At 54.7% G+C, this 24233-nt stretch overlaps 1 protein-coding gene across 4 annotated transcripts; it reads right to left on the minus strand.

Annotated features, from left to right (window-relative positions):
• Positions 1 to 1655: 1655 nt before the first annotated feature.
• On the minus strand, positions 1656 to 19089 carry JAK3 (Janus kinase 3). Of its 4 annotated transcripts, none has more exons than XM_027587169.2 (24): positions 18957 to 19027; positions 16057 to 16253; positions 15475 to 15598; positions 15053 to 15185; positions 14728 to 14873; positions 14047 to 14341; positions 13348 to 13470; positions 13092 to 13249; positions 12339 to 12450; positions 11910 to 12096; positions 11262 to 11389; positions 10912 to 11043; positions 9898 to 9982; positions 8996 to 9123; positions 8149 to 8281; positions 7922 to 8073; positions 7629 to 7779; positions 6828 to 6967; positions 6559 to 6748; positions 5988 to 6112; positions 5563 to 5735; positions 4861 to 4978; positions 4365 to 4475; positions 1656 to 2986 (listed from the first exon to the last, which is right to left on the minus strand). In XM_027587169.2, the coding sequence occupies exons 2-24, from the start codon at positions 16238 to 16240 to the stop codon at positions 2879 to 2881; spliced, it is 3336 nt and encodes a 1111-aa protein (XP_027442970.1). In that variant the 5' UTR covers positions 16241 to 16253; positions 18957 to 19027; the 3' UTR covers positions 1656 to 2878. The 4 variants fall into 4 exon arrangements, with proteins under 4 accessions (XP_027442970.1, XP_027442969.1, XP_027442971.1 ...); XM_027587168.1 differs by having other exon boundaries at positions 2850 to 2986; positions 16057 to 16249; positions 18957 to 19089; XM_027587170.1 differs by having other exon boundaries at positions 2850 to 2986; positions 15053 to 15164.
• Positions 19090 to 24233: the final 5144 nt, after the last annotated feature.

The raw sequence follows: 24233 nt of genomic DNA on the forward strand, positions 1-24233 counted from the left end.
GTGGGGGCTCCGGGAGATCAGCAGGTAGTGAAGGTGGGGGCTCGCAATGGGGTCAGTGTTCTCCTAAGAAGGGGAGGTCAGAGAACGTGCCCCCACGCCCCTCCCGCTCCATGTGAGCACCCGGCCAGAAGGCAGCCATGTGCAAGCCAGGAAGCCTCCTGACCAGACCCCGGCCCTGCCGGCACCCTGACTTCCAGCCTCCAGAGCTGCGAGAAACTCCGAGTCCTCGGCGGGAGACGCTCCGCAGCCACACGCGGTGATTCGGGCCACCGGTGATTTGGGCCACCGCGGCCAGGGAAGGGAGCCGTGTGCTGACCAGCTCAGAACATTAAATTCCCGCTCTGCATCTGAAATCCACCAATAAAGAGTGAGCTGGGGAAACCCTAGGCCCACACCCCTGGACCCCAATAAAAGCAGAGCCCCAAGCCCGAGTTGGCTCCCTGTTTCCACCGGTGACCTCAATGGGTAACCCTAGGTCGGCTGTGTAACTCTGAGGTTTTGTGAGTAATAAACCTTTACTTTTTCAAAGTTTCATGATGGGCGGTGCCGAAGGGGGTCTTGCAATCATAGTAAGAACCACAACGGTGGTTTTAAACTCAACACTGGTTATTGAGAGGCTGAGGGCGCCACAAAACAGTGAGGGTCTCTCTGCCTGGGCCAGGGCCCTGGGTGTACCTCCCCCAGGGGGAGCACTGGCTGAGGGGTCTTTTTCACAACCACAACAACAACCACCATTTTAGAGAGGTGAACTAGATAAACTGAGAATGATTCCACAAGGTGGTGGTCGGGCAGCCGGCCATCTGAGACCAGGAGCAGTCAGAATCTTGTCCTTATTCCTGTATCAGTAAGGAAACTGAGGCTCAGAGAGGGGGTCACCACGCTTGCCATGGTCACAGGAGGCTGGGGCTGTTGGCTGACTCTGTCTCTCCCCTATCAGGGTCTCCTGGGGCGGGGCAGGGACTGCAGGGCCCAGAATGAAGCTGGCTGTGTTTGCTCACCGTAGACTTCAGTTTACCAAGGAGGGAAACGCGCAGAGAGAAGGGAGGATACTCCATCCAAGGCAAGGGAGAGCCTGAGCTGAAAACCCTCTCTTGCTCAGCCTCAGAGCAGCCCCCTCCAGCTTTTCACCAAAGCAGGTGGCTTTCCCTGGGCTAAGAGAGTAGGTGAGAGAGAGGGAGACTGTCTCTCTCCTGCCCTCTCTGTCTCTCTGAGTCTGTCTCTCCTTCTCAAGCTCTCTATCTCTTTCGGTCTCTGTCTTTCTCTCTGTTATTCCTCATATCTGTCCAGCAGTCCCGAGGAAGACTTGCTTGGTCCCCGCTGATGTTGGATCTCTCCCCACAGCCTCCCACCCCAACCTTGCACTCTGACCCACGCCCCCACCCCCAGAGCAGCCTGTTCCTTCCACCCACCAAGAGCCTGTAATCAGTTCCTTAGGACAGAGCCAAGGCCAGCAGCTGGAGCTGGGGGTAGGGCTTCTGTCCTCCGGGACCCCAGCCAATGTCCCATCCTGCTGTGTCCCCTCCCCCAGCCTGCCTTGAGGCCCCCATTGTGGCCCCCAGGGGATCTCCATCTCCCAGCCCTAACTACGTTCCTCCCCAGCTTACACCCCCCCAAAATTCCCCATCACCCAAGTCCAGCAACACACCATTCTTTCCACCCAACTTTATTCATTAAACAAATGCTCCCAAAGTCCCCTTTGTACCTACCCATCCCAGCCCCCAGGGAGCCTCCAGGTCAGAGGAGAGGGATCTGGACAGAGACCCCACTCCTGGGGTCAGAGGTAAGTACATGGCAGGTGAGGAGTGGCAGGAACATGCCAGGGAAGGCTGCAGGGAGGTGACAGCTGGGGTTTCGAGAGATAAATAAGAGTTTTCCAGGGGGCAGAAGTGGTAGAAAAGACTGCAGGCAGGTGAGGAGTGGGCGGGGGGGGGGGGGTTGGGAGGGAGGGGCTGGCTTAACCTGCACCAGATGCTTTCTCACAAGCCTCCAGAAGCTGCCTGTGTACAGCAAGAAGCCAGCACCATTTATCTGCCCATTATACAGGGGATGGAACTGAGACCCAGTAGGGGAGGCAAGTTGCCCACCATCATTCGGTGATTAAGTGGCAGAACCGTGGGCTCCAACAGCTGGGCTCTTAACCTCTGTACTCTGAACCTCTTCACTCTCATCATGCTGTTCCCTCTGCCAAGAATGCCTTTCCTTCCCTCAGCTACTGAAAAGCTCCTGTAAGTCTCCAGCGTCATCAACTGAGTGACCCTCCGGTCGGGATAGAAAGGGTCCCAGTATTCAAGTTGGCAAATGGAAGGCCCAGGATGCTCTGGTACAATTAGGGTGGACTGGGACCCCAGCCTCTCCTGGCCCCTCACATGAGCCCAAAAAGTCACGCAGGCTCCCCCCCAGAAAGTGAATTTCCAACCAGGGCAGCTGCTTTTGTCTGTGGCTTCCTCCAGCAAAAGAGGGATGTTGGCCTGAGATCATGTATTTAAAGATCTGCAAGATCTTCACTGAGACAGGAAGCTCAGGGCCAAACCCTGAGAGGATAGGAAGATGGGAGGGGCTTAAGTTTGGCTCCTAGATTCTGGGGTCAAGGCACAGCAGGCCCCACCAAGGCATTCATCTTGAATCTTTACAAGTTCCTGAGGCCACAAAACTTCTGTTGCCCCACAAGCCAGGGATGCCCCCCAAATGCAATGTCATTTGCCCTCTGGGGGGTCTCTGTGAAGCAGGAAGCCCAGAGAGGGGCAACCTCCTGCCCAAGCTCACACAGCCAGTTCACAAAGACCAGAACCCAGAGGTAGGTGTGCAGGAGATATAAAAATGAAGTGAATGCGTTTCTCCCTCCAGACAAGCAGGGAAGGCGTGAGTTTCACACTCTCTGCTAGCCCTGGCTTGCACTCCATAGTGCATCCAGCTGGGGGCCCAGGGCACTGAATGTTGGCCGGTCTTGCGGGCTAGGGGCCCAGCACAGCTTCATGAGCTCATGAACCTGAGGAGGTGGGAAGAGACAACAGGGTCACATATGAGTGGTAGGAAGGACATGACTCCTATTCACAGTTTGAACATATAAATTAGGGGCGCCTGGGTGGCTCAGTTGGTTAAGCTACTGCCTTCAGCTCAGGTCATGATCCTGGAGTCCCGGGATCGAGTCCCACATCGGTCTTCCTGCTCAGCAGGGAGTCTGCTTCTCCCTCTGACCCTCCCCCCTCTCATGCTCTCTCTCTATCTCATTCTCTTTCTCAAATAAATAAAATCTTAAAAAAAAAAGAAAATATAAATTAGATTCCCTCCCTCCCCTGCTCCAAAGCCTCCCATGGCTCCCTACAGGTCTTAGAACAAAATCTCATGCCCTCCCCTGTCTCCTTCCTCCTCTCTTGTTCCCTGCAGCCCCATCTGCCCCCATCTCATTATTTAAACGCATCAAACTCATTCCCACCTCAGGGCCTTTGCACACGCTGTGTCCGCCACTGAGAATGCCCTCTCCCAGCTTTCCCCATGGGTAGGCTCCTCCTCCTCCTTCAGGATCACCCCCTCTGAAAGGCCCCCCTGACCACCACCACACCCCCTCCTTTCCTCCTGTTCAATTCTTTCTAGACATCGATCACGACCAGACCAGAATGTTCTTGTTAGCCTCTGCTGGTTACCAGGAGGACAGGGGAGTATCTGTTCTGTCCCCTGCTGGGTCCTCAGCACCCAGCACAGAGCTCGGCACACAGTCAACACTCAATAAACATTTGTGGCCTGGACAGATACATTTATTTATTTATTTTTTAAAGATTTTATTTATTTGAGAGAGAGAGCACACTGGGGGGAGGAGCATGGGAGAGGAGAGGGACGAGGAGAGAATCTCAAGCAAACTCCGTACCCAGTGCAGCGCCTGATGTGGGGCTTGATCTCACCACCCTGAGATCATGACCCGAGTGGAAACCAAGAGTCATTCGCTTAACTGACTGAGCCACTCAAGTGCCCCTGGGCAGATCAGTTTATGAATGACCAACCTCATGTTAGACATTTCCACAAAAGTTGTGACGATAAACTGTAAGAGTCGTTAACATTTATGGAGTGTTGACAGTGTGCTGAACCCGAAGCTGAGCACTGGAGAGGTGTTAACTTGTCTAATCTTCCCCCACCCCATAAGGCATTGTTATTCCCATTTTTGAGATGGGCAAACTGAGGTTCTGAAAGTGTTTGCAACTTGCCATACAGGGAGAGAACAGCAAAATAGAAGCCAAACTGCCCTTCAGATTCATGCCCCAGGGTATGCTCTCAATCAAGAGACAACAGGAGGTGGGGAGACCCAAAGGGGCCAACTGGCTTGCCCAGGAAAATCCAGAGTGGGAAACTGAGGCAGGCCCTCCAGTGCTCACCTCACCAGGGCAGGCAGGAGGCGCGGGCAGCCTCTGGCCCTCAGCCAGCAGCTCCAGGAGGCAGCACAGGGCCGGGACATCTCCATCACATGCCATCATCCGCAGGAACTCCTGGGGCCAAGAGGGAGCGCCCGAGGTGGGAGAGGTGCCATCCGTGAAGGAGGGAGGAGGGGCCGCCAGTGACTGGGGAGGGGGTAGGGGTGGGGGGGCAGGGGGCAGCCATAGTGAAGGGAGGGAGAGAGTCATCCGCGGTGGGGAGAGGGGCCAGGCGTAAGGGAGGAGGAGGGGTCATCCGTGATGGAGGGGGAGCGGGCTGCCCGTGGTAATGGGGGTCAGCCTTAGTGAAGAGAGATCCTCCCCATTATAGAGGGCCTATATAATCCTGGGACCAGGTGACACTGAGCAAAAGAAGGACTCGGGCACAAACGGGACAGGGATTGGCCAGGAAGTGTTTGGGGAGAGGAGGGTGCTGGGGAATCCAGGGGTGCTGACTCACGGCTGAGGGGCTGCAACTCTTGTTGCCGTAGGTGAAAAGCTCGTACAGGACGACCCCGAAGCTCCAGACGTCGGACTGGCGCGAGAAGATGTTGTCAGAGAGGGACTCCGGGGCGTACCTGGAGGGGGACAAGGAAATGTTGGGATGCGAAAGTGAGGCAGAGTACGGGAAAGGGAACAACCCTGGGCGGGGGGAACTAGTCAGTGGTGGGTGGGTGAGAAGGTGAGAAGGTCAGTCCCAGCTCCGGGGTCGGAGCTTCCCTGCCTGTGGGATGGGGTAAGTCTCCAACCCTGCGGAGGGTCTGGGCGGGGTCAGGGCGGAGCCGTGGCTCTGGAGGGCGGGGCCAGTGCCGAGGGGCGGAGCGGGGTGGGACCAGGCTGTGGGGAAGGGACTGCACACTGGTAGGAAGGCCGTGGCCCGGCAAGGGCTGGGGCTGCGGGAGGGGCGGGGCCGGGGCGGGCCCAGGACAGTGGGGAGGAGGGGCGGGGGTTAGTGGGGAGAAGTGGGGGGCCTGGGCGGGGTCAGGAAGGGCCCTAGCAGTAGGGGCAAGGGCAGGGCCAATGTTGAGGGGGCGGGGCCATAACGCTAGGGGGCGGGGTCAGGACTGCGGGAAGGGCGGGGCCATGGCGGGCTCACGGAAGTGGGAGCGAGGTAGGGTCCAGAGTAGTGGGTAGGAGAGGTGGGCCAGGGCGGGGTCCCCACCAGAAGATGGGGCTCTGGCCGGGCTCGCGGACCACGTAGTAGTCTTTGTCGAGCGGCAGCAGCTTGGCGAGGCCAAAGTCGGCGATCTTGACGTGCGTCTCGCTCTCCACCAGGATGTTACGCGCAGCCAGGTCGCGGTGCACGCAGCGGCGGGAGCCCAGGTACTCCATGCCCTGCAGGCGCGCGTGAGATACGGACTCCAGCATAACCTGGAATCCAGCCCAAACCCATCCCAGACCCCAAGCCTAACTCTGTCCTGGACCCATCCTGGACCCCTCCAGTCCTGACCTCAGCCCTAACTCAACCGCTCCTCCAACCTGACCTGGACCTCCAAACTTCAACCCTCAGCCTTCCCCGCGACTCCACGCAGACTCCCGCCCAGACTTAGCCACTTCAGCCCCCGCGTCCCGGGGCACGTCCCGCACCTTGCAGATCTGCGAGGCGTAGAGGAGCAGGCGGCTGGCGTCGAGGCGCGCGCGGTGCCGCTGTAGGAAGTCGCGCAGGCAGCCGCTGGGCAGGTACTCCATCACCAGCCGCAGGCTCTGGCGGCCTAGGTGAGGTGAGGGGAGGCTGAGAGGGGTCGCCACAGGGCCCAACTCTGTCTGCTGCCCCTCCCGATTCTTCCTCACAGATCAGAGTACGACCCTGGGCCCCTCCCAGCCTCAATATTGCTTTCTGTAAAATGGAAACAGCAACCACGACACTTTTTGCCAATGGCTCTTGAGTACTTTCTACAATACACACTGATTCATTTAAACTTGATAATGACCCCTTTTTCAGGTGGAGAAATCGATGCTCAGAGAGGTTAAATCGCCTGCCCAAGGTCTCCCAGCTGCTAAGGGAGAGAGCAGGAATTCGAACCCTAGGGGATCCAAATCTGGATTAAGCAAGAGCATCAATAGCGCCCCTCCTGGTGTTCCCAGACCACCCTAAAATGTTACTGCAGGAGGATGAGGGCGTGTGATTTGAAGAGCACCGGTTTGGGAAGTGGCTCACCTGGGCCATAGCTGACACCACGGTACTTGACAATGAAGTCGCTGTGGAGGGCTTTGAGGATCTGGATCTCCCTCCGGAAGTCCCTCTGCTGGTCTGGCCCGCTGTGCTGCAGCTGCTTCACTGCCACTAGGGCGCCCGTGTTGTCACCCAGAGGGTCATAACGGCACAGTTCCACGCTGCCGAAGTTGCCCTGGGGGACAGCAGGGCTGGTGTCCAAGTGCATGGGTGCATGGGCACCTCCCCGCCCACCGCAGCCCAGCCCACCTCACCTTGCCCAGCTGTGAGATGTACTTCAGGTGTCTCTCCTCAAAAATGGTAGGGTCCTGGTAGGCGTAGAGCTGGGCGCCATTCCACAGCCCATCACGGGGCGCCAAGGCACCGGGCGTGGGGTCTGAGAGGAGCTCATAATCTGTAGGGCACAGGTAGTAAGTGACCGGCACATTGGGCCTTGGGTCCCCCTCCTAAGCTGACTTGCTTGGGGACTTCGATCTGCATGCTTACCTTCTCCGTACAAGCCTATGGGTACTTTGCAGGGGGGGGGGGGAGGCTGGAAAAAGAGGCCAACTGGGCAAAGGCAGACCCCTTATGTGCTCTGCATGCTGTGCAAACTACATATAGCTTTGGAGACAGAAGGGCATTTCCCAGACTCCACCACTGTGAAGTGTGGTACATGACTGAGCTCAGTCTGATGAGGGAGAAGTGCTGGCGGCTCTTTCAGGCCTGGCCCATGGAAACCTGGCACGGGACCCTCCACAGTCTCTCTCTCTTGTCTGCAGAGGATGCCACAGGGACCTGAGGCCATGGGATGGGTAGAGCCACAAAGGGAGAGGTGCCTGTTGACCTGGACACCCTCGCTGAATAAAAGGTAAATATCCATCACGTTCGATCTGGAGCCAAGGGGGTCTGTTTGTTACAGCAGCGGTCAAGCTTCAGCTGTTACAGTCACCAACCACTCCAACCCTGCCAAGCACACAGGGCCGGCTCTGCATGCAAATTTCAATTTTTTTTTTCCCTCTCGGGGCCTAATATGACAGGCCAGCGCTGCCCACCCTGCCCGGCCCAGTGGGCACCTGAAGTGATGAGGCTGTTCAGGTCACGGATGATGGCACGGAAGGAGGGTCTCTGGCCTGGCTCATAGGCCATGCACTGCTGGATCAGTATGGCCAGCTCCATCCACTTGGGGGCAGGCAGCTGCTGCCGCTCCTCGTAAAACTGGAGCTTCTGAAGTTGAGAAGAGTGGCTGGTCATTCTCAGTGCACCCTCAGGAGCCCCCCACCCTAGACCAGCCCATCCTCCCCAAGCTGGACCTCAGCCCACCCTTCTCCCAAATGGGCACTCTAGAGGCCAATGAGGGTGCTCTGACCTTGGCGGGATCCAGGGTGCTGATGGGCATCGGGATCCCACTGAACACCTCCCAGACTGTGGCACCAAAACCCCACTTGTCAGCTTCCAAGCCGAGTGTCCGGGCCTCCTGGAGACACTCGGGGGCCACCCAGGGGATCCTGTCAGTGAGCACTGGGGAGTGGGGCTGGGGTCAGGGGTCTGCTTCCCTGCCCCACTAGGCCCCTCCCTCCACCCTTCCGGACTTACTCTCCCGGCTTAGCACAGAGGGGCTGACACCAGGATCACTCAGCTTGATGAAGGGCAGGTTCCCATCAGCCCCTTCGCGAGCCAGGAGCACCTTCCGGGCTGAGACATTGCCATGGGGGAGGCCTTTGTCTTCCTGGGTGGGCCAGGCATAGAGAATGCCAGGGAGGGTTTGCTGGATGAATAGTCTGGCTGGAGAACCACTACACATCCTTCAAAGCCCACCTGGGGCTGCTCAGACCATACTTCTAGACCTTTCCATAGACTACTGGCCTGTCTTGCCTCCTCTGGTTCACCCCCTGTGCTGCCCTGTGTCCCTCCCCTTCAAACCCACCCTGTGGCTCCCCACTGCCTTTAGGATAAAATCAGAGGTCCTCAGCCTAGCATTCAAGGCCCTTTGAGATACTTGCTCACTCTTCCTGTGACATTCTCTCTTCCACACCTCTACCCTGGTCTCCTGCCAACTGAACTGCTGAATGCATCCCAGGACATGCAACTCATCTTCTAAGCTGCAGGCCTTGGCCCAGGCTGTGCCCTCAACCTGACACACCCTCCTTGTTTTCTCCTCTTGATGAGCTTCTATTCAACCCTCAAGGCCCAGCTCCCATGTTCCTTCTTCTGGGAAGCCTTCCCCCTGCCTGGCCTCATGGCTCACTACTCCCCACTGAAATCCACCAATGACCACCTGTTCCCTTCTCCCGCTCTTACATCTCTGAGCTTGTATGTATGCTGTTTCCTAAAATGCCCTCCCCTTGCATCCTTGCCAAACTTCTACACATACCACAGAGCCCACTCTGAATTGCCCCTCCATTCTCTGCATAGAGGGTAGAGCAAGCAGAGGAGCACTCACCAGATAGTTGAGGGCATAGGCCAGCTGTTTGATCACCTGCAGCTTCCAGCTGGCTGGCACCAGGTGGCCAGACTTGCGCAGGTAGGTGTCCAGCGCTCCCAGGTGTACAAATTCCTGTACCATGATACCTGGCAGCAGGCAGCAGGGAGGGGCAGGGCTGGGAGGCAGGACTGCACTGGTGTTGAACAGGCTCTGCCCCACCCCCCCCAGGGGTCCCTGGGGCTCTCAGTTTGGACTGTTCCCTCCATCCTTACCCTGCTCACCTCTCCTCCTCCTCACTTCCCCTATGGCAACCATTTCCCGAGATGCCTGGAAGGGCACTTCCAGCCCTTTGCGTGTTCTGTCTGGAACATCCCGCCTCCTCTCCTCCTCTTCCCTAATTCCTGCTTATCTTTGCCTTCTCTGCCTAGAACTTATCTTTGCCTATCCAGAATCATCGCCTAGCCTCCAAGCTGGGCTAGCGGCCTCTGACCACCCACAGTGGCCTGCGCCGCCCCCTCACACACGATCATGTATCCCACTGCCCCGCCTGCCGTGTTCCACACTGTGAGCGCAGCTCCTGGCCCCTCCCGGGCTCCCGATAAATAGTTGCTGTACTAATCAGGTGGAACTGGAGCTTGGAGAGGTACCCTGGCCTTTGCAAAGCTACAGAGGGGGTACACAGCGAGGTGGGATTGGAACCCAGGCCTGTCCGACTTGAGATAATTCTGTGGGGCTGAGTATCGGTGGGAGCTTGGAGCTGCTGCCCCAAAAGTGACAAATGAAGGACACAGGTAACAAGGTGAGGGACCCTGGGGGACACGGGGCCCCAGCCAGGGCGGGCTCTGGATTCGTATCGCTAATGCTGCCATAGACGGTCTCCCTGAGGAAGGGTGGGGGCAGGGGCGAGGGCTGTGTCTCACTGTCTCCGGCCATGCACACGCCATGGAGCAACACGAGATGCTGGTATGACACTTGGCTCATCAAACTCGCTGCTTCCAGAAATGACTGGGGAGAGGAGAAGGGAGAGAAGGTCCATGGGTTCCTCCCGCTCCAGGGTCAGACCAAGCACCCCAAACTTGCTGCTCACAAGTCGGCCTCAGGAGGACACCTCACCACAAGCCTCCTTTGACCTTGGAGTCCACCACTGGTATACACAGGACTCTATCATGGTTTTCGGATGGGGGCTGGAAGTCCCCACTGTAATCTACCTTGGGTCCCTCACACAGAAGTGGGAGACTTGGGGTTCAAGGAGGATTCAAGCCTTCCCTGGGTGGCCGAACCCTTGCTGATGCTTCCATCCACATCACTCCCCTCTTCTCCTTTGCTCACTTCTCTCCAGCCCAGTGGCCCTTCTTCACTTTTTTTAGGTTGTATTTATTTAAGTAATCTCAGCACCCGATGTGGGGCTCGAACTCACGACCCTGAGATGAAGAGTCATGTGCTCTTCCAACTGAGCCAGCCAGACGCCCTCTCCTCACTGTTCCTTAAACATGCCAGGCACAGGGGCGCCTGGGTGGCTCAGTCAGTTAAGTGTCTGCCTTCAGCTTGGGTCATGATCCCAGGGTCCTGGGATTGAGCCCTGCATTGGGCTCCCTGCTCAGCAGGGAATCTGCTTCTCCCTCTCCCTTGGCTCCTCCCCCTGCTTGTGCTCCCTCCTCTCCCCTCTCAAGTAAATAAATAAAATCATTAAAAAAAAAACAAAACCATGCCAGGCACAACCCTGCCCCAGGATCTTTGCACTGGCTGTTTCTTCTATTTGGTGTACTCTTTCTGTTTCCATCTAAATTCCCTGACCCTTCTGTATTTCATGGTTTGGAGATGCTGCAGCTACATTTCTGTTGTTTTAAGACCTGTGTGTTTTTAAATTTCCCTGAATACACAACGCTTTCTCCAGCCAGTCTTGACCCCAAAGTCTTGGTCCCCATCATACTCACCTCCATGCAGTTTTTATGTTTGGCATCCATCACTTTGAGCAGCACCTCCGTCTCCCGGGCCTCCCCCTCCACGACCTCGTGGCGACAACCTCGGTATATCTTGGTGAAGGACCCGTGACCCAGGTTCTCATGCTGGAGGGTGAGGGGGCAACATGAGAGGCTGATCAGGGGGCTCCTGGTGGGATCCTGGCCCCTGGCCCTGGTCCCATTTTATAGATAATGAAACAGAAGCACAAGGAGATTATGTCACATGTTCGAGGCCACACAGCAGAGATGTAAATGGGGTGCGATGTGGACCCAGTGTCTGAATCCCAACTGAGGTCCCCCCTCCATTTCCTGGGGCCGCTTACCCACTCCAGGCTGTCAGCAGGGATCTTGTGAAACGTCATCTGATTCAGCTGGTATTGGGATTGGGGCTGAACAGGGGATGAAGTGGGTGTGCTGCAACCCCTCCGCACCACAATCAGGTTGGACTTTTCTATGGGGAGGAGGTGGCAGGAGAAAAAGAGAGGTCAGAGGTGGAAGGCCCCCTAAGGTTTGCTCACTCCCTGCCTTAATCTGGGGTCTCTCCCAGAAGCCAACCCTGAGGTGAGGACTCCAAGGTATGTGGTTTATTGGAGACTCTAGGAAGCCCCAGTCGGTGGGGGGGGGGGGGGGGGGTCGGTTACCGATGAGCAGGCAACCTAGTCTCAGTTCTGCTAGAGATTCTGGAAGACTCTGAAGAACTCACACCTCAGAGTTGTCCCATCCAAGGGGTTTGTCTGAGAGTGAAATTCTCCCAGAGGAAGAGGCAAGAGATGGAGAGAGTCTAAGAGTCAGTGACATCTCTCAGATCCAGCTGCAGCTGGATTCCGTCATGCCTCAAGATAGCATCTATTGCACAAGCACATAAATCACCCTTTCTTCCCTAACCCATCTCGACCCGCAATCTCTGCCCCGTGCCACACAAGGCAGGTCCCCAGCTCGATTGCTCCACTCAGGGGAGGGGGTGGGCTCACCTTTGGGTTTGGGGGTGCAGCAGAAGGTGAGGTTCAGCGCAACCCCGTCCACATGCAGCCCGCCATCCCAGCAGGCTGCCAAGAGCTCTCGGAGACTGCTATGGGGACGGCCAAGGCCAGCCAGGGAGAAGGTTCCCGTGGGGTCACACCGGATGAGGCAGCCCTTATAATCAGGACCCAGGGGGGTCTGCAAGGAGGAGTGGTCCCTGAGTGGAAGTGGGCAGTACTTTTCCCTCACCCATCTTCCTCCAGCACCACAGGCTCATTCCAATCTCCAAGCCTTTGCATATGCCGTTCCCTCCACTGGGAATGCCTTTACCCTCCGCTTCCTCCAGGAGCAAATACTGATTCATCTTTTCGGTCTCAGCTCAAATGTCATCTCCTTCAGGAAGCCCTCCCTGCCCACGTGGCTCCTAGGGGTGGACCAACCTGGACACAGACAGTGAGGAGGAAGCAATCAAAATCCTGGGGACTGCGGCGGAGAACGTAGGAGCCGGGAAGTGAGCCCCCAGTCTTGAGCTTGTTGATGGCAAAATCCAGGCTGTGGAGAAAGGTGGGAGGAAAGGACAGAGACACGGAGATGGAGGCCGACTTGGGTTCTCACCTTCCCAGTTCCTCTGAAGCCCTGGGACCCTCACCAGCTAACATTCCCTCTCTCCTTCCTATTTTTTATTTGACAGAGAGAGACACAGCGAGAGAGGGAACACAAGCAGAGGGAGTGGGAGAGGGAGAAGCAGGCTTCCGGCTGAGCAGGGAGCCTGATGCGGGGCTCGATCCCAGGACCCTGGGATCATGACCTCAGCCGAAGGCAGACGCTTAACGAATGAGCCACCCAGGCGCCCCATCTCCTTCCTGTTTTTAAAAATGAGCCAAAAATCAGGGCTTCTACTAGGGGGTTAAAGAAGAGGCTGCAGGTGGAACCTGGTGCCATCCATCCCCAGGAATCGGCCCTGGCGCCCTGAGGAATCAGAGAGAGGGAAACCACTGCCCTGGACAGCCGCAGAAGGGAGAGCCTAGTCTCATTGGGCGCCAACCATGCACCAGGCGCTGTTCCAGCTCACTTGACCCCTCTCCAAGCCTCCTGGGAGGGGAGGACACTGGGGCAGCGAGAAGGGGAGTGCCCAAGATTCGAACCGACTTCTGGCCGCAGAGGGCAGGCATGGGGGGCGGACCCTTACGTACGTGATGGGGCCGTGGCACTGCTCGGCCACCTCCTCCAGCAGCCGCGGCGGCGCAACCTCCTTGCAAAAGAAGTGCCTGGAGTCGGAGGTCAGCCTGAAGTAGCCGTCGACGAGCGCCACGAAGGACAACGCGGCGGGCAGCCCCGGGAACTCGGCCTCCTGTGAGGATCCGCGTCAGCGCCCGCTACGCCCGAAGGCGACAGTCCCACGTCCCCGCAGTCGGGGTTAGGCGGGAGGGGAGAGGGTCCAGCATTCACCAGGATCTGGTTGTCTGTCCTCGTGACGGTGACCAGGCGGTGCTCCCCGGCCGGGCCAACACGCGGAGCCTGCTTGATGCTGATGTCCACAATTTCTGGAAAGTCGCAGAAGGGCTGGAGGGCCTGGGAACGAGGGGGGGTGGGGAGCTGAAGCTGGCGGTTGCGTCCCCTCGGAGCCCCCAGTCCCTCTTGGAAGCCTGGACCCCACCAACCCACGCCTTAAGCCCTGACCCTCCAAGCCTCTCCCAACCCCGGCCCCTTCCCACCTCGGCCCTGCCAAACCCCGGGCCCTTCTATCAATCCTACCCCTCCCCAGCCCATCCCCAGTGTCTCTCATCCCACCCCTGCTCAACCCCATCTCCTTCGGTCGGCCGATGCCTTCCCTGAGCCCCTCCCTCGCTTAGCTCCACTCCACCTCCGCGGCTCCCTCAGTCCAGCCGGGAGCCCCGCCCCGTCTCAGTCCTGACTCCTCCCCCCGACCTTCAGGTAGCCCCGCCCTGAGCCCCCCGCCCAACCAGTCCCCTCCCTCTAAGTCCCGCCCATTTTTTTTCACTCCCGCCCCCACCCGTCGCTCGGCCTCACCTCTCAGCGGGCCCCTATCGGAACCCTGTCTCTCCCCTCCTTCGCCCCGCCCACTCCCCTGCCCCTCCCTCCTAGGCCCCGCCCCCGCCGTTGGCCCTGCCCAGCAGCCGCCCACACCTCTTGTCCTCCTGGACTCCAGGCAATGCCGGTGTCACCAGCCACTCGGAGCAGCCCCTGCGCATCCAGACCACCAGCAGCCCCGGGGAGGCTCACGAGGAAGGTCTCGACCGCCCTGGCCGGGTCGAGCCTCTCCAGGTCCATGATGTACTTGGCCATGAGCGAGTGCCTGTCAGCCTGGCAGGCGGTCACGCGGCGCAGGGCCCTGCGCACAGTCCTGCGGATGCGCTTCCGCGTCACGAAGCTCAGGCCCTGGATCAGGTCGCGCAGGTCGGGGGGCAGGCAGACCTTGTAGCTACGAGTGAGGGTAGCGAGTCCTCACTGTGGGGAGGGATCTCCACAGGTACGGACAGGGACACACACAAACCCGAATTTTAGTTGAAGGGCTGAAGTGTGGCCTCAGCTGGTGGGCAGGAAGCACACACGGAGACACTCAAGGACACACATGCGGGAAGGACCACTGGGGTACACAAGACAGACAGACACACACAGGGCTTTAGCAGCAGGAGGGAGGCAGGGACTGGAGCCTCAGTGGTTCGGTGGGGTCCTGGGTCACATGGACACACTGCGGGCTTGTAGGTGGGGAACCTCATGGGAGCCTGAGCTCTAGGGATGCCCCAGTGGAGCCACATTTGCTCACTCTCAGATAGACGCTGGGTATCACAAGCTGGAAGCCCTCACCTGACAGTTTTCAGCAGTTCCTCAGGCTGCTGAGCCTGCTCGTGAGCCATCCGGGCCAGGTCCAGCACCGCCAGGCTGAGACATTCACCCTGCTCCTTGAGACTGAGGCCCACGGGGAGGTGGCCACTCACCAGGTCATTCCGGTGCTGGGGGCCAGTCACAGCCCAACCGTGAGCCCTGATGTTGCCCTGCAGACCACCCTACCCTTGGGCTGATTCCCAACCCTGGGCTGCCACAGAGAGGGTCAGCCAAGGCCGCCCAACTGCGAGCCTTGATGTTGCCCTGTGGACCCCAGCCCCGGGCTAAGCCCCATGCAGACCCCTACCTGGGCGAAGAGGTGCTCCAGGACTGGTAGGTCAAGGATGGCGCTGGCCAAGTCCTTTCGTAGCCCAAAGCGGTGGCACTTCTCTAGCCCAAACCAGTTGGGGAAGTAAAAGCTGTTGGGGAAGGGGAGAAGCCTGGAATAGGGGTAGGGAGGGGTGGAAGACCGTGCTCAGACCTCACAGAGCCCAAGTTGTACCACTGACTTGTTACGTGACCTTGGGCAAGCAACGCACACCCTCTGGCCTCAGTTCTTCATCTGTGCAATGAGCAGTGATCACATCCTCCCTGGGGCACCACCGGGAAGTGCAGGGAGATGATAAGGTTGTAGGATCACTGTTGTTTTAAACTCCCCTTGCCCTCAACAAAAGGCATCCCCTCTTGGTAACATTTAACCCATGCCTGTGGCAGTGATGTGCTTCCTACCGGAGCCTGTAGACCAGGACTTGGGTGCCCGAGTCCTCCACGGAGAAGACGTGGCTTGGGGGGAACCAGCAGGACAGATCCTCCGTGGCCAGAGCAAAGAGGGAGTGGTACACAGGCAGGATGCCTGAGGGGATGCCCCCATCAGCACCTTCCTAAATTTCCCCATCTTGTCCCTCGCAGGGCTGCCATGGTTACGAACCCCATGCAGCCCTGCAGGGCTCTTTCTCACCGTGGGCTCTCACACTGTGTCCCACCCCTGCTCACACACACTCCAGGGCTCCCCATTGCCCTTAGCAGAGAATCCACACACCACCTGCTTCCTGGGGCTCCCTGCCCTTCTCCCCAGAGTGCTCCTTCCACTGTACACTTTACCTCAAAGGATGACCAACTGTTTGCCCTCATGTGCCTCCCAGTCTTTGCACAGCCTTTCTCTGAGCATCTTCCTCCATTTCCAAACTCTTATTCATCCCTCAAAGCCCCAGCTCCCATGCTGATTCCACTTGACAGCTATTCCAGCTCCCAATCTAGGCCTCCCACAGCCCTACTCCTCTCTTTGGCCCAGTCTTCTAGGGACCCACTCACCACTGGCCTTAGCAGCCCAAACACACAGCTCTTCAGCTGAATGATCCCCAAAGGAGAAAGATAGGCGCTGTGGGGGTCCAGGGCCCCGAGGGGGCAGCAGCACGTGCAGGGCACCAGCTTCTGAAGACGAGAGGCTGCAGGAACGCTGAGGAATCAGGGGTGTCTCCTCGCTTGGAGGTGCCATAGGTATAGCCTGTCTGGACACAAAGAGAGGCAGCCACTCAGTTCTGGCCAGAGGGAAAGAGACTACAAAGCTTCTAGGTGGGGGGGGGGGGGGGGCGGACAGAAATGCTGCAGGGTGAGGTAGGGTTGAAGCTGGTGAAAGAGGGAAGAGAGGGGAACAGAGACACACAGAAAGAGAAAGACAGATGGAGAGGGGCACCTGGGTGGCTCAGTTGGTCAAGCGTCTGCCTTCAGCTCAAGTCATGACCCTGGGGTCCTGGGATCGAGCCCCATGGAAAGCCCCACATCGGGCTTCCTACTCAGTGTGGAGTCTGCTTCTCCCTCTGCCTCTCCCCCTGCTCACGCTCTCTCTCAAGCACACTCTCTCTCAAATAAATAAATAAAATATTTAAAAAAAGAGAGAGAGCTGGAGAAAGAGAGATGGGGGGAGCTGAGTGTGCAAGACTGGTGAGGAGCCATAAACCCCCCCAGTAAGGGCTATGCTGGGGTCTGGAGGATATTCTACACTCTAATTTGTGTTGACACACATAATTTGTGTGTATTCTTGTCAGTCCAGGACAGACATCTCCAGTCAATCTGCAGCCTCCCGGTCTATCTACATTACTCCAGAGCCCCTGCCCCAGGCAGGCATGAGCAATCAATCACAGATGTACAGATTTGCAGACCAAGAAGCAGATAGATACTGGTTCGTGTACATGGGTGGCCCATCACTTCCTGCAGGTCTAGGAGACTCAAGCTCTTCTGGGGTTGGGGCTGGAAGCTTTTCTAGCTGGTATGATGTATGCCTTGCAGCATGCATTAGATCCAGACTGATGACTCAGTCAGTAGGGATCTCTGTGTCTTATCTGCCCACCACCATCACCATCTCTGTCCCCTTTATCACTCCCACTGTTTAGGCTCCTGTAGCAAGAAGCCCTCCCTGGAATGGGCCTAGGAGGAAATTGCCCCTCACCCTTTATTACCAGAATTCAGGACCCCTGGCTAGGCAGAGGGAAGGGCTGGACTTTGAGCCAGCCAGGAAAAAGGAGTAGTAGATGGACAAGATCCACTTACATTGACCTGAATAAGGAAGATACAAAGAAAATATTGAGTAAAAAACCATGTTCCAGGGGCACCTGGGTGGTTCAGTCGGTTAAGCGTCTGCCTTTGGCTCAGGTCATGATTCCAGGGTCCTGGGATCGAGACCTGCGTCAGGCTTCCTGCTCAGCAGGGGAATCTGCTTCTCCCTTCTGCCCCTCCCCCCTGCTTGTGCACTCACTCTCTCTCAAACAAATAAACAAAAAACAAAAAAACCACATTCCAGAATAATAGTAGGAGGTGAAGGAGGGATAGCATTAATGAGGTTTTAGCATACCCAGCCCATAAGCCTGGAGCTGGGATAGGGAAAGACCTTAGGCTCTGGGTTCAAATCCCAATCCCATCATACTCAAGCTCTGTGACCCTGGCAGGACTCCCACAGCTGGGACTCCACTTTCTCAGCTGTGAAATGGGCTGACTCCCCATCTGCCTTGGTTTGCTGAGCTGAGCCCAAGCTGTCAACGTTTTTAATCCTCACTAACTGGCACAATGCTTGGCGACATGCCCAGCGAGCACTTGACAAAGGCCAGCTAAACCAGACAGGAAGGTCCCTTGACACAGTGGTTTAGTGGTTCCTATGGTGGAGGGAGGGCATGAGGGGAAGGGAATTTTCCCCTAGGGACACCCCCATGTCACCAGCTCCCAGACCGGGAATCAGAACATTCCCAGTCCCAGGAGCCCTGGGGCCCCTGTCACTCCCTGCAGAGGTGATCACTGTCCTATTTCTAATAGTTGACTTAATCATGGTCTTTGCACTTTTATGTAAATGGAATCACACAATGTGTATCTTTTGTTTAAAATCAATCTTAAAGATATATATATATTTTAAATATTGAAGGAGAAAAGAAAAAGAAAAAGTCAGAGGTGGTGCTTGGGACACAGAAAAATGCCCCTGCTTTATTATTATTTTATTTATTTATTTTTTTAAAAAGATTTTATTTATTTGAGAGAGAGAGAATGAGAGACAGGGAGCACGAGAGGGAAGAGGGTCAGAGGGAGAAGCGGACTCCCTGCCGAGCAGGGAGCCCGAGGTGGGACTCGATCCCGGGACTCCAGGATCATGACCTGAGCCGAAGGCAGATGCTTAACTGACTGAGACACCCAGGCGCCCTGTTATTATTTTTTAAAGATTTTATTTATTTATTTGACAGAGACAGTGAGAGAGCACAAGCAGGGGGAACAGTAGAGGGAGAGGGAGAAGCAAACTCCCCACCAAGCAGGGAGCCCGATGTGGGGCTCGATCCCAGGACCCTGGGATCATGACCCGAGCTGAAGGCAGACGCTTAACCATCTGAGCCACCCAGGCGCCCCAAAATGCCCCTACTTTAACACCCTAAGTCCCACATTCCCTACAGTTGGTTGGTCACCCTAAGCTCTGGCCTGGGTGGGTGGAGGCTGGGAACTGTGCCCCCAGGGGCATGAACTCCAGGCCCAAGGCACAGTGATTCACTCAGGTCCGGAGAGCTGGGGCTTTGAGGTCTCATTTTATGCAGAAAAAGCAGAGGCCACAGAGCCAGCCCCTCCCAGCTCTTGTCTGTCTGGCAGCTTTCCTCAGAGGCCTTACCTTGTCGCCAGCCACAGCCCTTCACATACCCCCCAACCCCCCCCCCCCAGAGCCATGTGGCCCCACCAGCTCTTACCTGGCAGCTGGGAAGCCTGGGTTAAGGACAGGAGGGCAGAGCCGGGCGGCAGCCGGAGGAAAGTCCCAGTCGGCTCCTTCCTGTGTGGGCCCCTGGGCTTCCTGAGCTGCTGTCACTTACCGAAAGTCATGGCCATGTGGGGGATGGGGACAGGGAGGGGAGAGGGCCTGGCTGCGGAGGGGCAGAATGTTACAGAAGCCTCCACAGGCAGCGGCCCTCCTTGGACCATTTCCAGAATGCTGGAAACCCTGGACCTAAAGTGGGGGGGAGTAGAGCGGTGAGCAGGGGTCAGGTCTGATCATTTTTTTCACGCCCCTGAAGTTGTCGTGAGTGGAGGAGGCAGGAGGCTAGGGCAGCATCCCGGCGAGACCCAGCCCAGTGCCCTTACCCGAGAAAGTAGAGTTTGGGGGATAGATTTTAGAGGACTCTTTCATCTCCGTAACCCCATCACATGTCCTGGCACAAAAATGGCTTTGGTATGTATGTATTTTGTTGACTTTAGTTCGATCACCCACAGACACTTATGGGGCACCTACCAGAGCAGACCAGTCTCTGCCTAGTGGAGCTGACAGTCTAGTGGGGGAGATGATATTAAACTATTACCCAGGGGCGCCTGGCTGGCTCAGTCAGAAGAGCATGCGACTTTCCATCTCCAGGTTGTGAGTTCAAGGCCCACGTTGGGTATCGAGATTACTTAAATAAATAAATAAACTTAAAAAAAATAAACCCAATAATTGTCCCAGTGACCCCTCAGGGCCAGGCTGCTAGGAGAGGCCCTGAGTCTGGGAGGGCTTCCTGGAGGAGATGGCTTTGATACTGAAATCCAAGGACAAGTGGGATGAGCCAAAGAGTGATCTGGAGGTATGGGGAGTTCCTGCAGAGGGAACAGCCCTGGAAAAGGCTGGGAGACTGGGCCAGGTCACAGTGTTTCTGAAGGGCAGGGTGTTAGGGACCTAGTGCTCTGAGACTTGCTTGGAAGCATCAGTGGGGTTTGTGGGTGGAGGGAGGGGATAAGTGTAACCTCGGCGCGGCTGGAGCCACAGCCGGCTAGAGGCAGGAAGTGCTGCATAGGGACTTAGCTGTAGCATTTCTCTTTTACTTCCTGTGTGGCTTCAGCAGAGAGGAATGCAAACGTTACTCCCATCCCTGGCCCTGAGGTGGAACCCCAGCCCTCCGGGAAGCACAGTGAGTTTCTAGGCCCCTGACAACTCCAGTATGATGGTCACTGTGGTATTTTTGAGAATGAGCAGGAAGGGAACAGGGTTAGGACAAAGGTAACACGCTTGGCCCCAGAGAGGGGTCTGTGAAGGCTCCGTCAGGAAGTTTCAGGGAGGCAGAGCCCAGAAAGCTTGCTCAAGAACAAACTGGAGGGGCACCTGGATGGCTCAGTCGGTTGAGTGTCCGACTCTTGGTTTTGGCTCAGGTCATAACCTCGGGATCCTGGGACCGACCCCCACGTTAGGCTCTACACTCAGCATGGAATCTATCGGAGATTCCCTCTCCTGTTCTCTCTGTCCCTTCCCCCTGCTCTCTCTCTCTCTCAAATAAATAAATAAATATTAAAAATAAAAAAGAACAAATTGGAAACTTTAGTGATATAAACATCCCAAATTTTCTGCTGGCAAAAAGCCCATAAATGCAGTCAAAGAATAAACAAATGAAACTGGAAACGAATGTGAACTCATATCATGGATAAAATATCTTCATTATACAAACACCTCCTAGAAAACAATAAGAAAATGCCAATAACTTAGCAGGCTATGAACTCAGAAGTCACAGAAAATGAAATATGAATGGTTCTTAAACCCAGGAAAAGAGGGGTGCCTGAGTGGCGCAGTCGGTTAAGCGTCTGACTCTTGGTTTTGGCTCAGGTCATGATCTCAGGGTTGTGAGATCAAGCCTTGTGTCAGGCTCCACACTGAGTGTGGAAGTCTGCTTGCATTCTCTCTCCCTCTCCCTCTCCCTCTGCCCCTACCCCCGCGCCACACACTCTCTCTCTCTTTCACTCTTTCTCTAAAATAAATAAATAAATCTAAAAAAAAAAACAAAACCCAAAACAGAAAAAGATTCTCAGCCTCATTCGTATTAGGAGAAATGTAAATTTCAAGCACAGTGAAACCATATGATCATTTCAATGGATATAGGAAAGATTTGATCAAATTCAACACTTATTCATAAAAACTTTTAGCAAAGTAGGTATAACTGGGAATGTCCTCAAACTGATAAGAAGCATCTACAAAAAAAGCTATAGGTAATGTTTTACTCAACGTCAAAGACTGAATTGTTTCCTGCTGAGGTTGGAAAGAATACCAGGATGTCCATTCTCACCACTTCCATTCCACATCCCTCTGGAGGTCATAGTTATTGCAATGAGGCTAGAAAAATAAATAAAGTGTATAAAGATTGGGAACGAGGAAGTAAAACTCTTCCTATTTGCAGATGATATGATTATTTATATGTAAAAAATCCAAGGGAATCTATGGTAACTACTAGAACTAATAAATTTATTTAGCAAGTTCACAAGTTAAAAAGTTAATATACAAAATACAGCTGAATTCTTATATATTATATATTCTTTTTTAAAAGATTTTATTTATTTATTCACCAGAGAGAGAGAGCATACTAAGCAGAGTGGTAGGTAGGCAGAGGGAGAGGGAGAAGCAGACCCCCGCTGAGCAGGGAGCCCCACGCCGGGCTCCATCCCAGGACCCTGAGATCATGACCTGAGCTGAAGGCAGACGATTAACCGACTGAGCACCCAAGTGCCCCTGTACTATATATCTTTATATAATAGCAAACAACTGGAAAATGTAATTTAAAAAATTTTTTATTAAAAAAATTGTAGTCATTGTAATAACTATGACTGCCAGAGGGATGTGGAATAGAAGTGTAAATGGACATCCTGGTATTCTTTCCAATCTCATCAGGAAACAATTCAGTCTTTGACATTGAGTAAAATATTACCTATAGCTTTTTTTGTAGATGCTTCTTACCAGTTTGAGGACATTCACATTTATACCTACTTTGCTAAAAGTTTTTATGAATAGGTGTTGAATTTGGTCAAATCTTTCCTATACCCTTTGAAATGATCATATGGTTTCACCGTGCTTGAAATTTATATTTCTCCTAATACGAATGAGGCTGAGAATCTTTTTCTGTTTTTTGGCGTTTTTTTTTTTTTAGATTTATTTATTTATTTTAGAGAAAGAGTGAAAGAGAGAGAGTGTGTGGGGCGGGGGTAGGGGAAGAGGGAGAGGGAGAGGGAGAGAGAATGCAATTTTTTTTATTAAAAATATTTTTTTAAATTGTTTTAAAAATCCTATTTGCAGCAGCAAAAAAAATTAAATATCTAGGGGTAAATCTATCAAAAGAAGTCTAAGATCTCTGCACTAAAAACTACAGATATTACCGGGCAAAATTCATGAAGATCTAAATAAATTGAAAAATATACCGTGTTCATAGACTGGCCGACTGAGTGTTGTTAAGATGTTAGTTCTCCCCAAATTGATCTCTGATTCAGCAGGATTTTTTTTTTTTTTTGCAGAAACTGGCACTGACTTTAAAATTTATATAGAATTACAAAGGACCTAGAATAACCAAACTCATTTTTAAAAAAGATTTTATTATTTATTTGTCAGCCAGAGAGGGAGCACACAAGCAGGGGGAGCAGCAGAGGCAGAGGGAGAAGCAGGCTCCCTGCTGACCAAGGAGCCTGATGCAGGGCTCGATCCCAGAACCCCTGGATCATGACCTGAGCTGAAGGCAGATGCTTAACAACTGAGCCACCCAGGCGCCCCGAGCATCCAGATTTTGATTTCAGCTCAGGTCATGACCTCAGGGTCCTGAGATGAAGCCTGGCATTGGGCGGGTGCGGAGCGTGGAGCCAGCTTGGGAATCTCTCTATCCCTCTCTCTGTGCCTCTCCCCTACCGACGCATGCACAAGTGCGCATGCGCGCTCTCTCCCCCACCTCAAAGAAAAAAAGTGGTAGGGGCGCCTGGGTGGCTCAGTTGGTTAAGCGACTGCCTTCAGCTCGGGTCATGATCCTGGAGTCCTGGGATCGAGTCCCGCATCGGGCTCCCTGCTCGGCAGGGAGTCTGCTTCTCCCTCTGACCCTCCCCCTCTCATGCTCTCTCTCTCTCTAATTCTCTCTCTCAAATAAATAAATAAAATCTTAAAAAAAAAAAAGAAAAAAGTGGTAATGAACTACTGATACATGCAACAATTTGGAACAATCTCAGAATCATCATGCTGAGTGGAAGAAGCCAAGCTCAATGCTTAGTATAACATTCGGGAACGTGCAAACTATTTTTAGTGACAGAAAGCAGATCAGGTTGCCTGGCAATGAAAAGGGCAGAGAAGGGGGGCGCTGTGAAGGGATGCAGGACAACACTGGTGGGGGTGATGATATATGTTCATCATCTTGACTGTGGTCATGATCTCACAGATTTACACACTTGTCAAAACTGCACTAGGCGTGCACTTAACATATGTGCAATTTAGTCTACCCCAATTACACTTAATAAAGGTGAAAAGGGGGGCGCCTGGGTGGCTCAGTCAGTTAAGCGTCTGCCTTCAGCTCAGGTCCTGATCCCGGGGTCCTGGGATCAAGTCCCTCGGCAGGCTCCCTGCTCAGCAGGGGGGTCTGCCTTCTCTCTCTCTCCCTCTGCCCCCCTCCCCACTCCTGTGCGCACCTGCTCTCTCTCTCTCAAATAAAAATAAACAAAATCTTAAAAAAAAAAAAAGTTGAAAAGGTGGGGGGTGGGATGGAATAACAAGGGGCTGTTTCCCACCTGTTAGACTGACAGAGATGAAAAGTGTAAGACTTCAGTTTATTCTCAGGGGTCTGCACTGATTCTCATTGCTGCCGTCAGGGGTGGAAATGGCCAAGCCCTACAGAGAGAATCAGGCGGAAGCTGAAGGCAATGCCCTGGGACCCAGTAGGGCTCCTTCCAGCAAATCAACCTCCCAGGAGTAATACCTACTCTACAGGGCTGTGGATTCACCATGGCATTCTTTGTAACAGCAACCAGATGCAAATGACCTGAATGCCCAGCCACAGGGGGTTTGCTGTATAAACTCTGGCCATTCTCAGCACTGCATATTATGCAGCTTTGCAAAAGAACAGGGCGGCAAAATGCCGACAATGTGGGAAGACCTCCGGGATACTTGGCGAAGGAAACAGCAAGGCGCACACCTGCCTGGGCAGGAAGCTTTGCTTTGTGTAGAAAGAGATGTTGAGGATGCGGAAACCCTTTGCAGGGAAACATAAACATAA

The sequence above is a fragment of the Zalophus californianus genome, chromosome 1 (genome assembly GCF_009762305.2).
Source record: "Zalophus californianus isolate mZalCal1 chromosome 1, mZalCal1.pri.v2, whole genome shotgun sequence".
Classification (NCBI taxonomy): Eukaryota; Metazoa; Chordata; class Mammalia; order Carnivora; family Otariidae; genus Zalophus; species Zalophus californianus.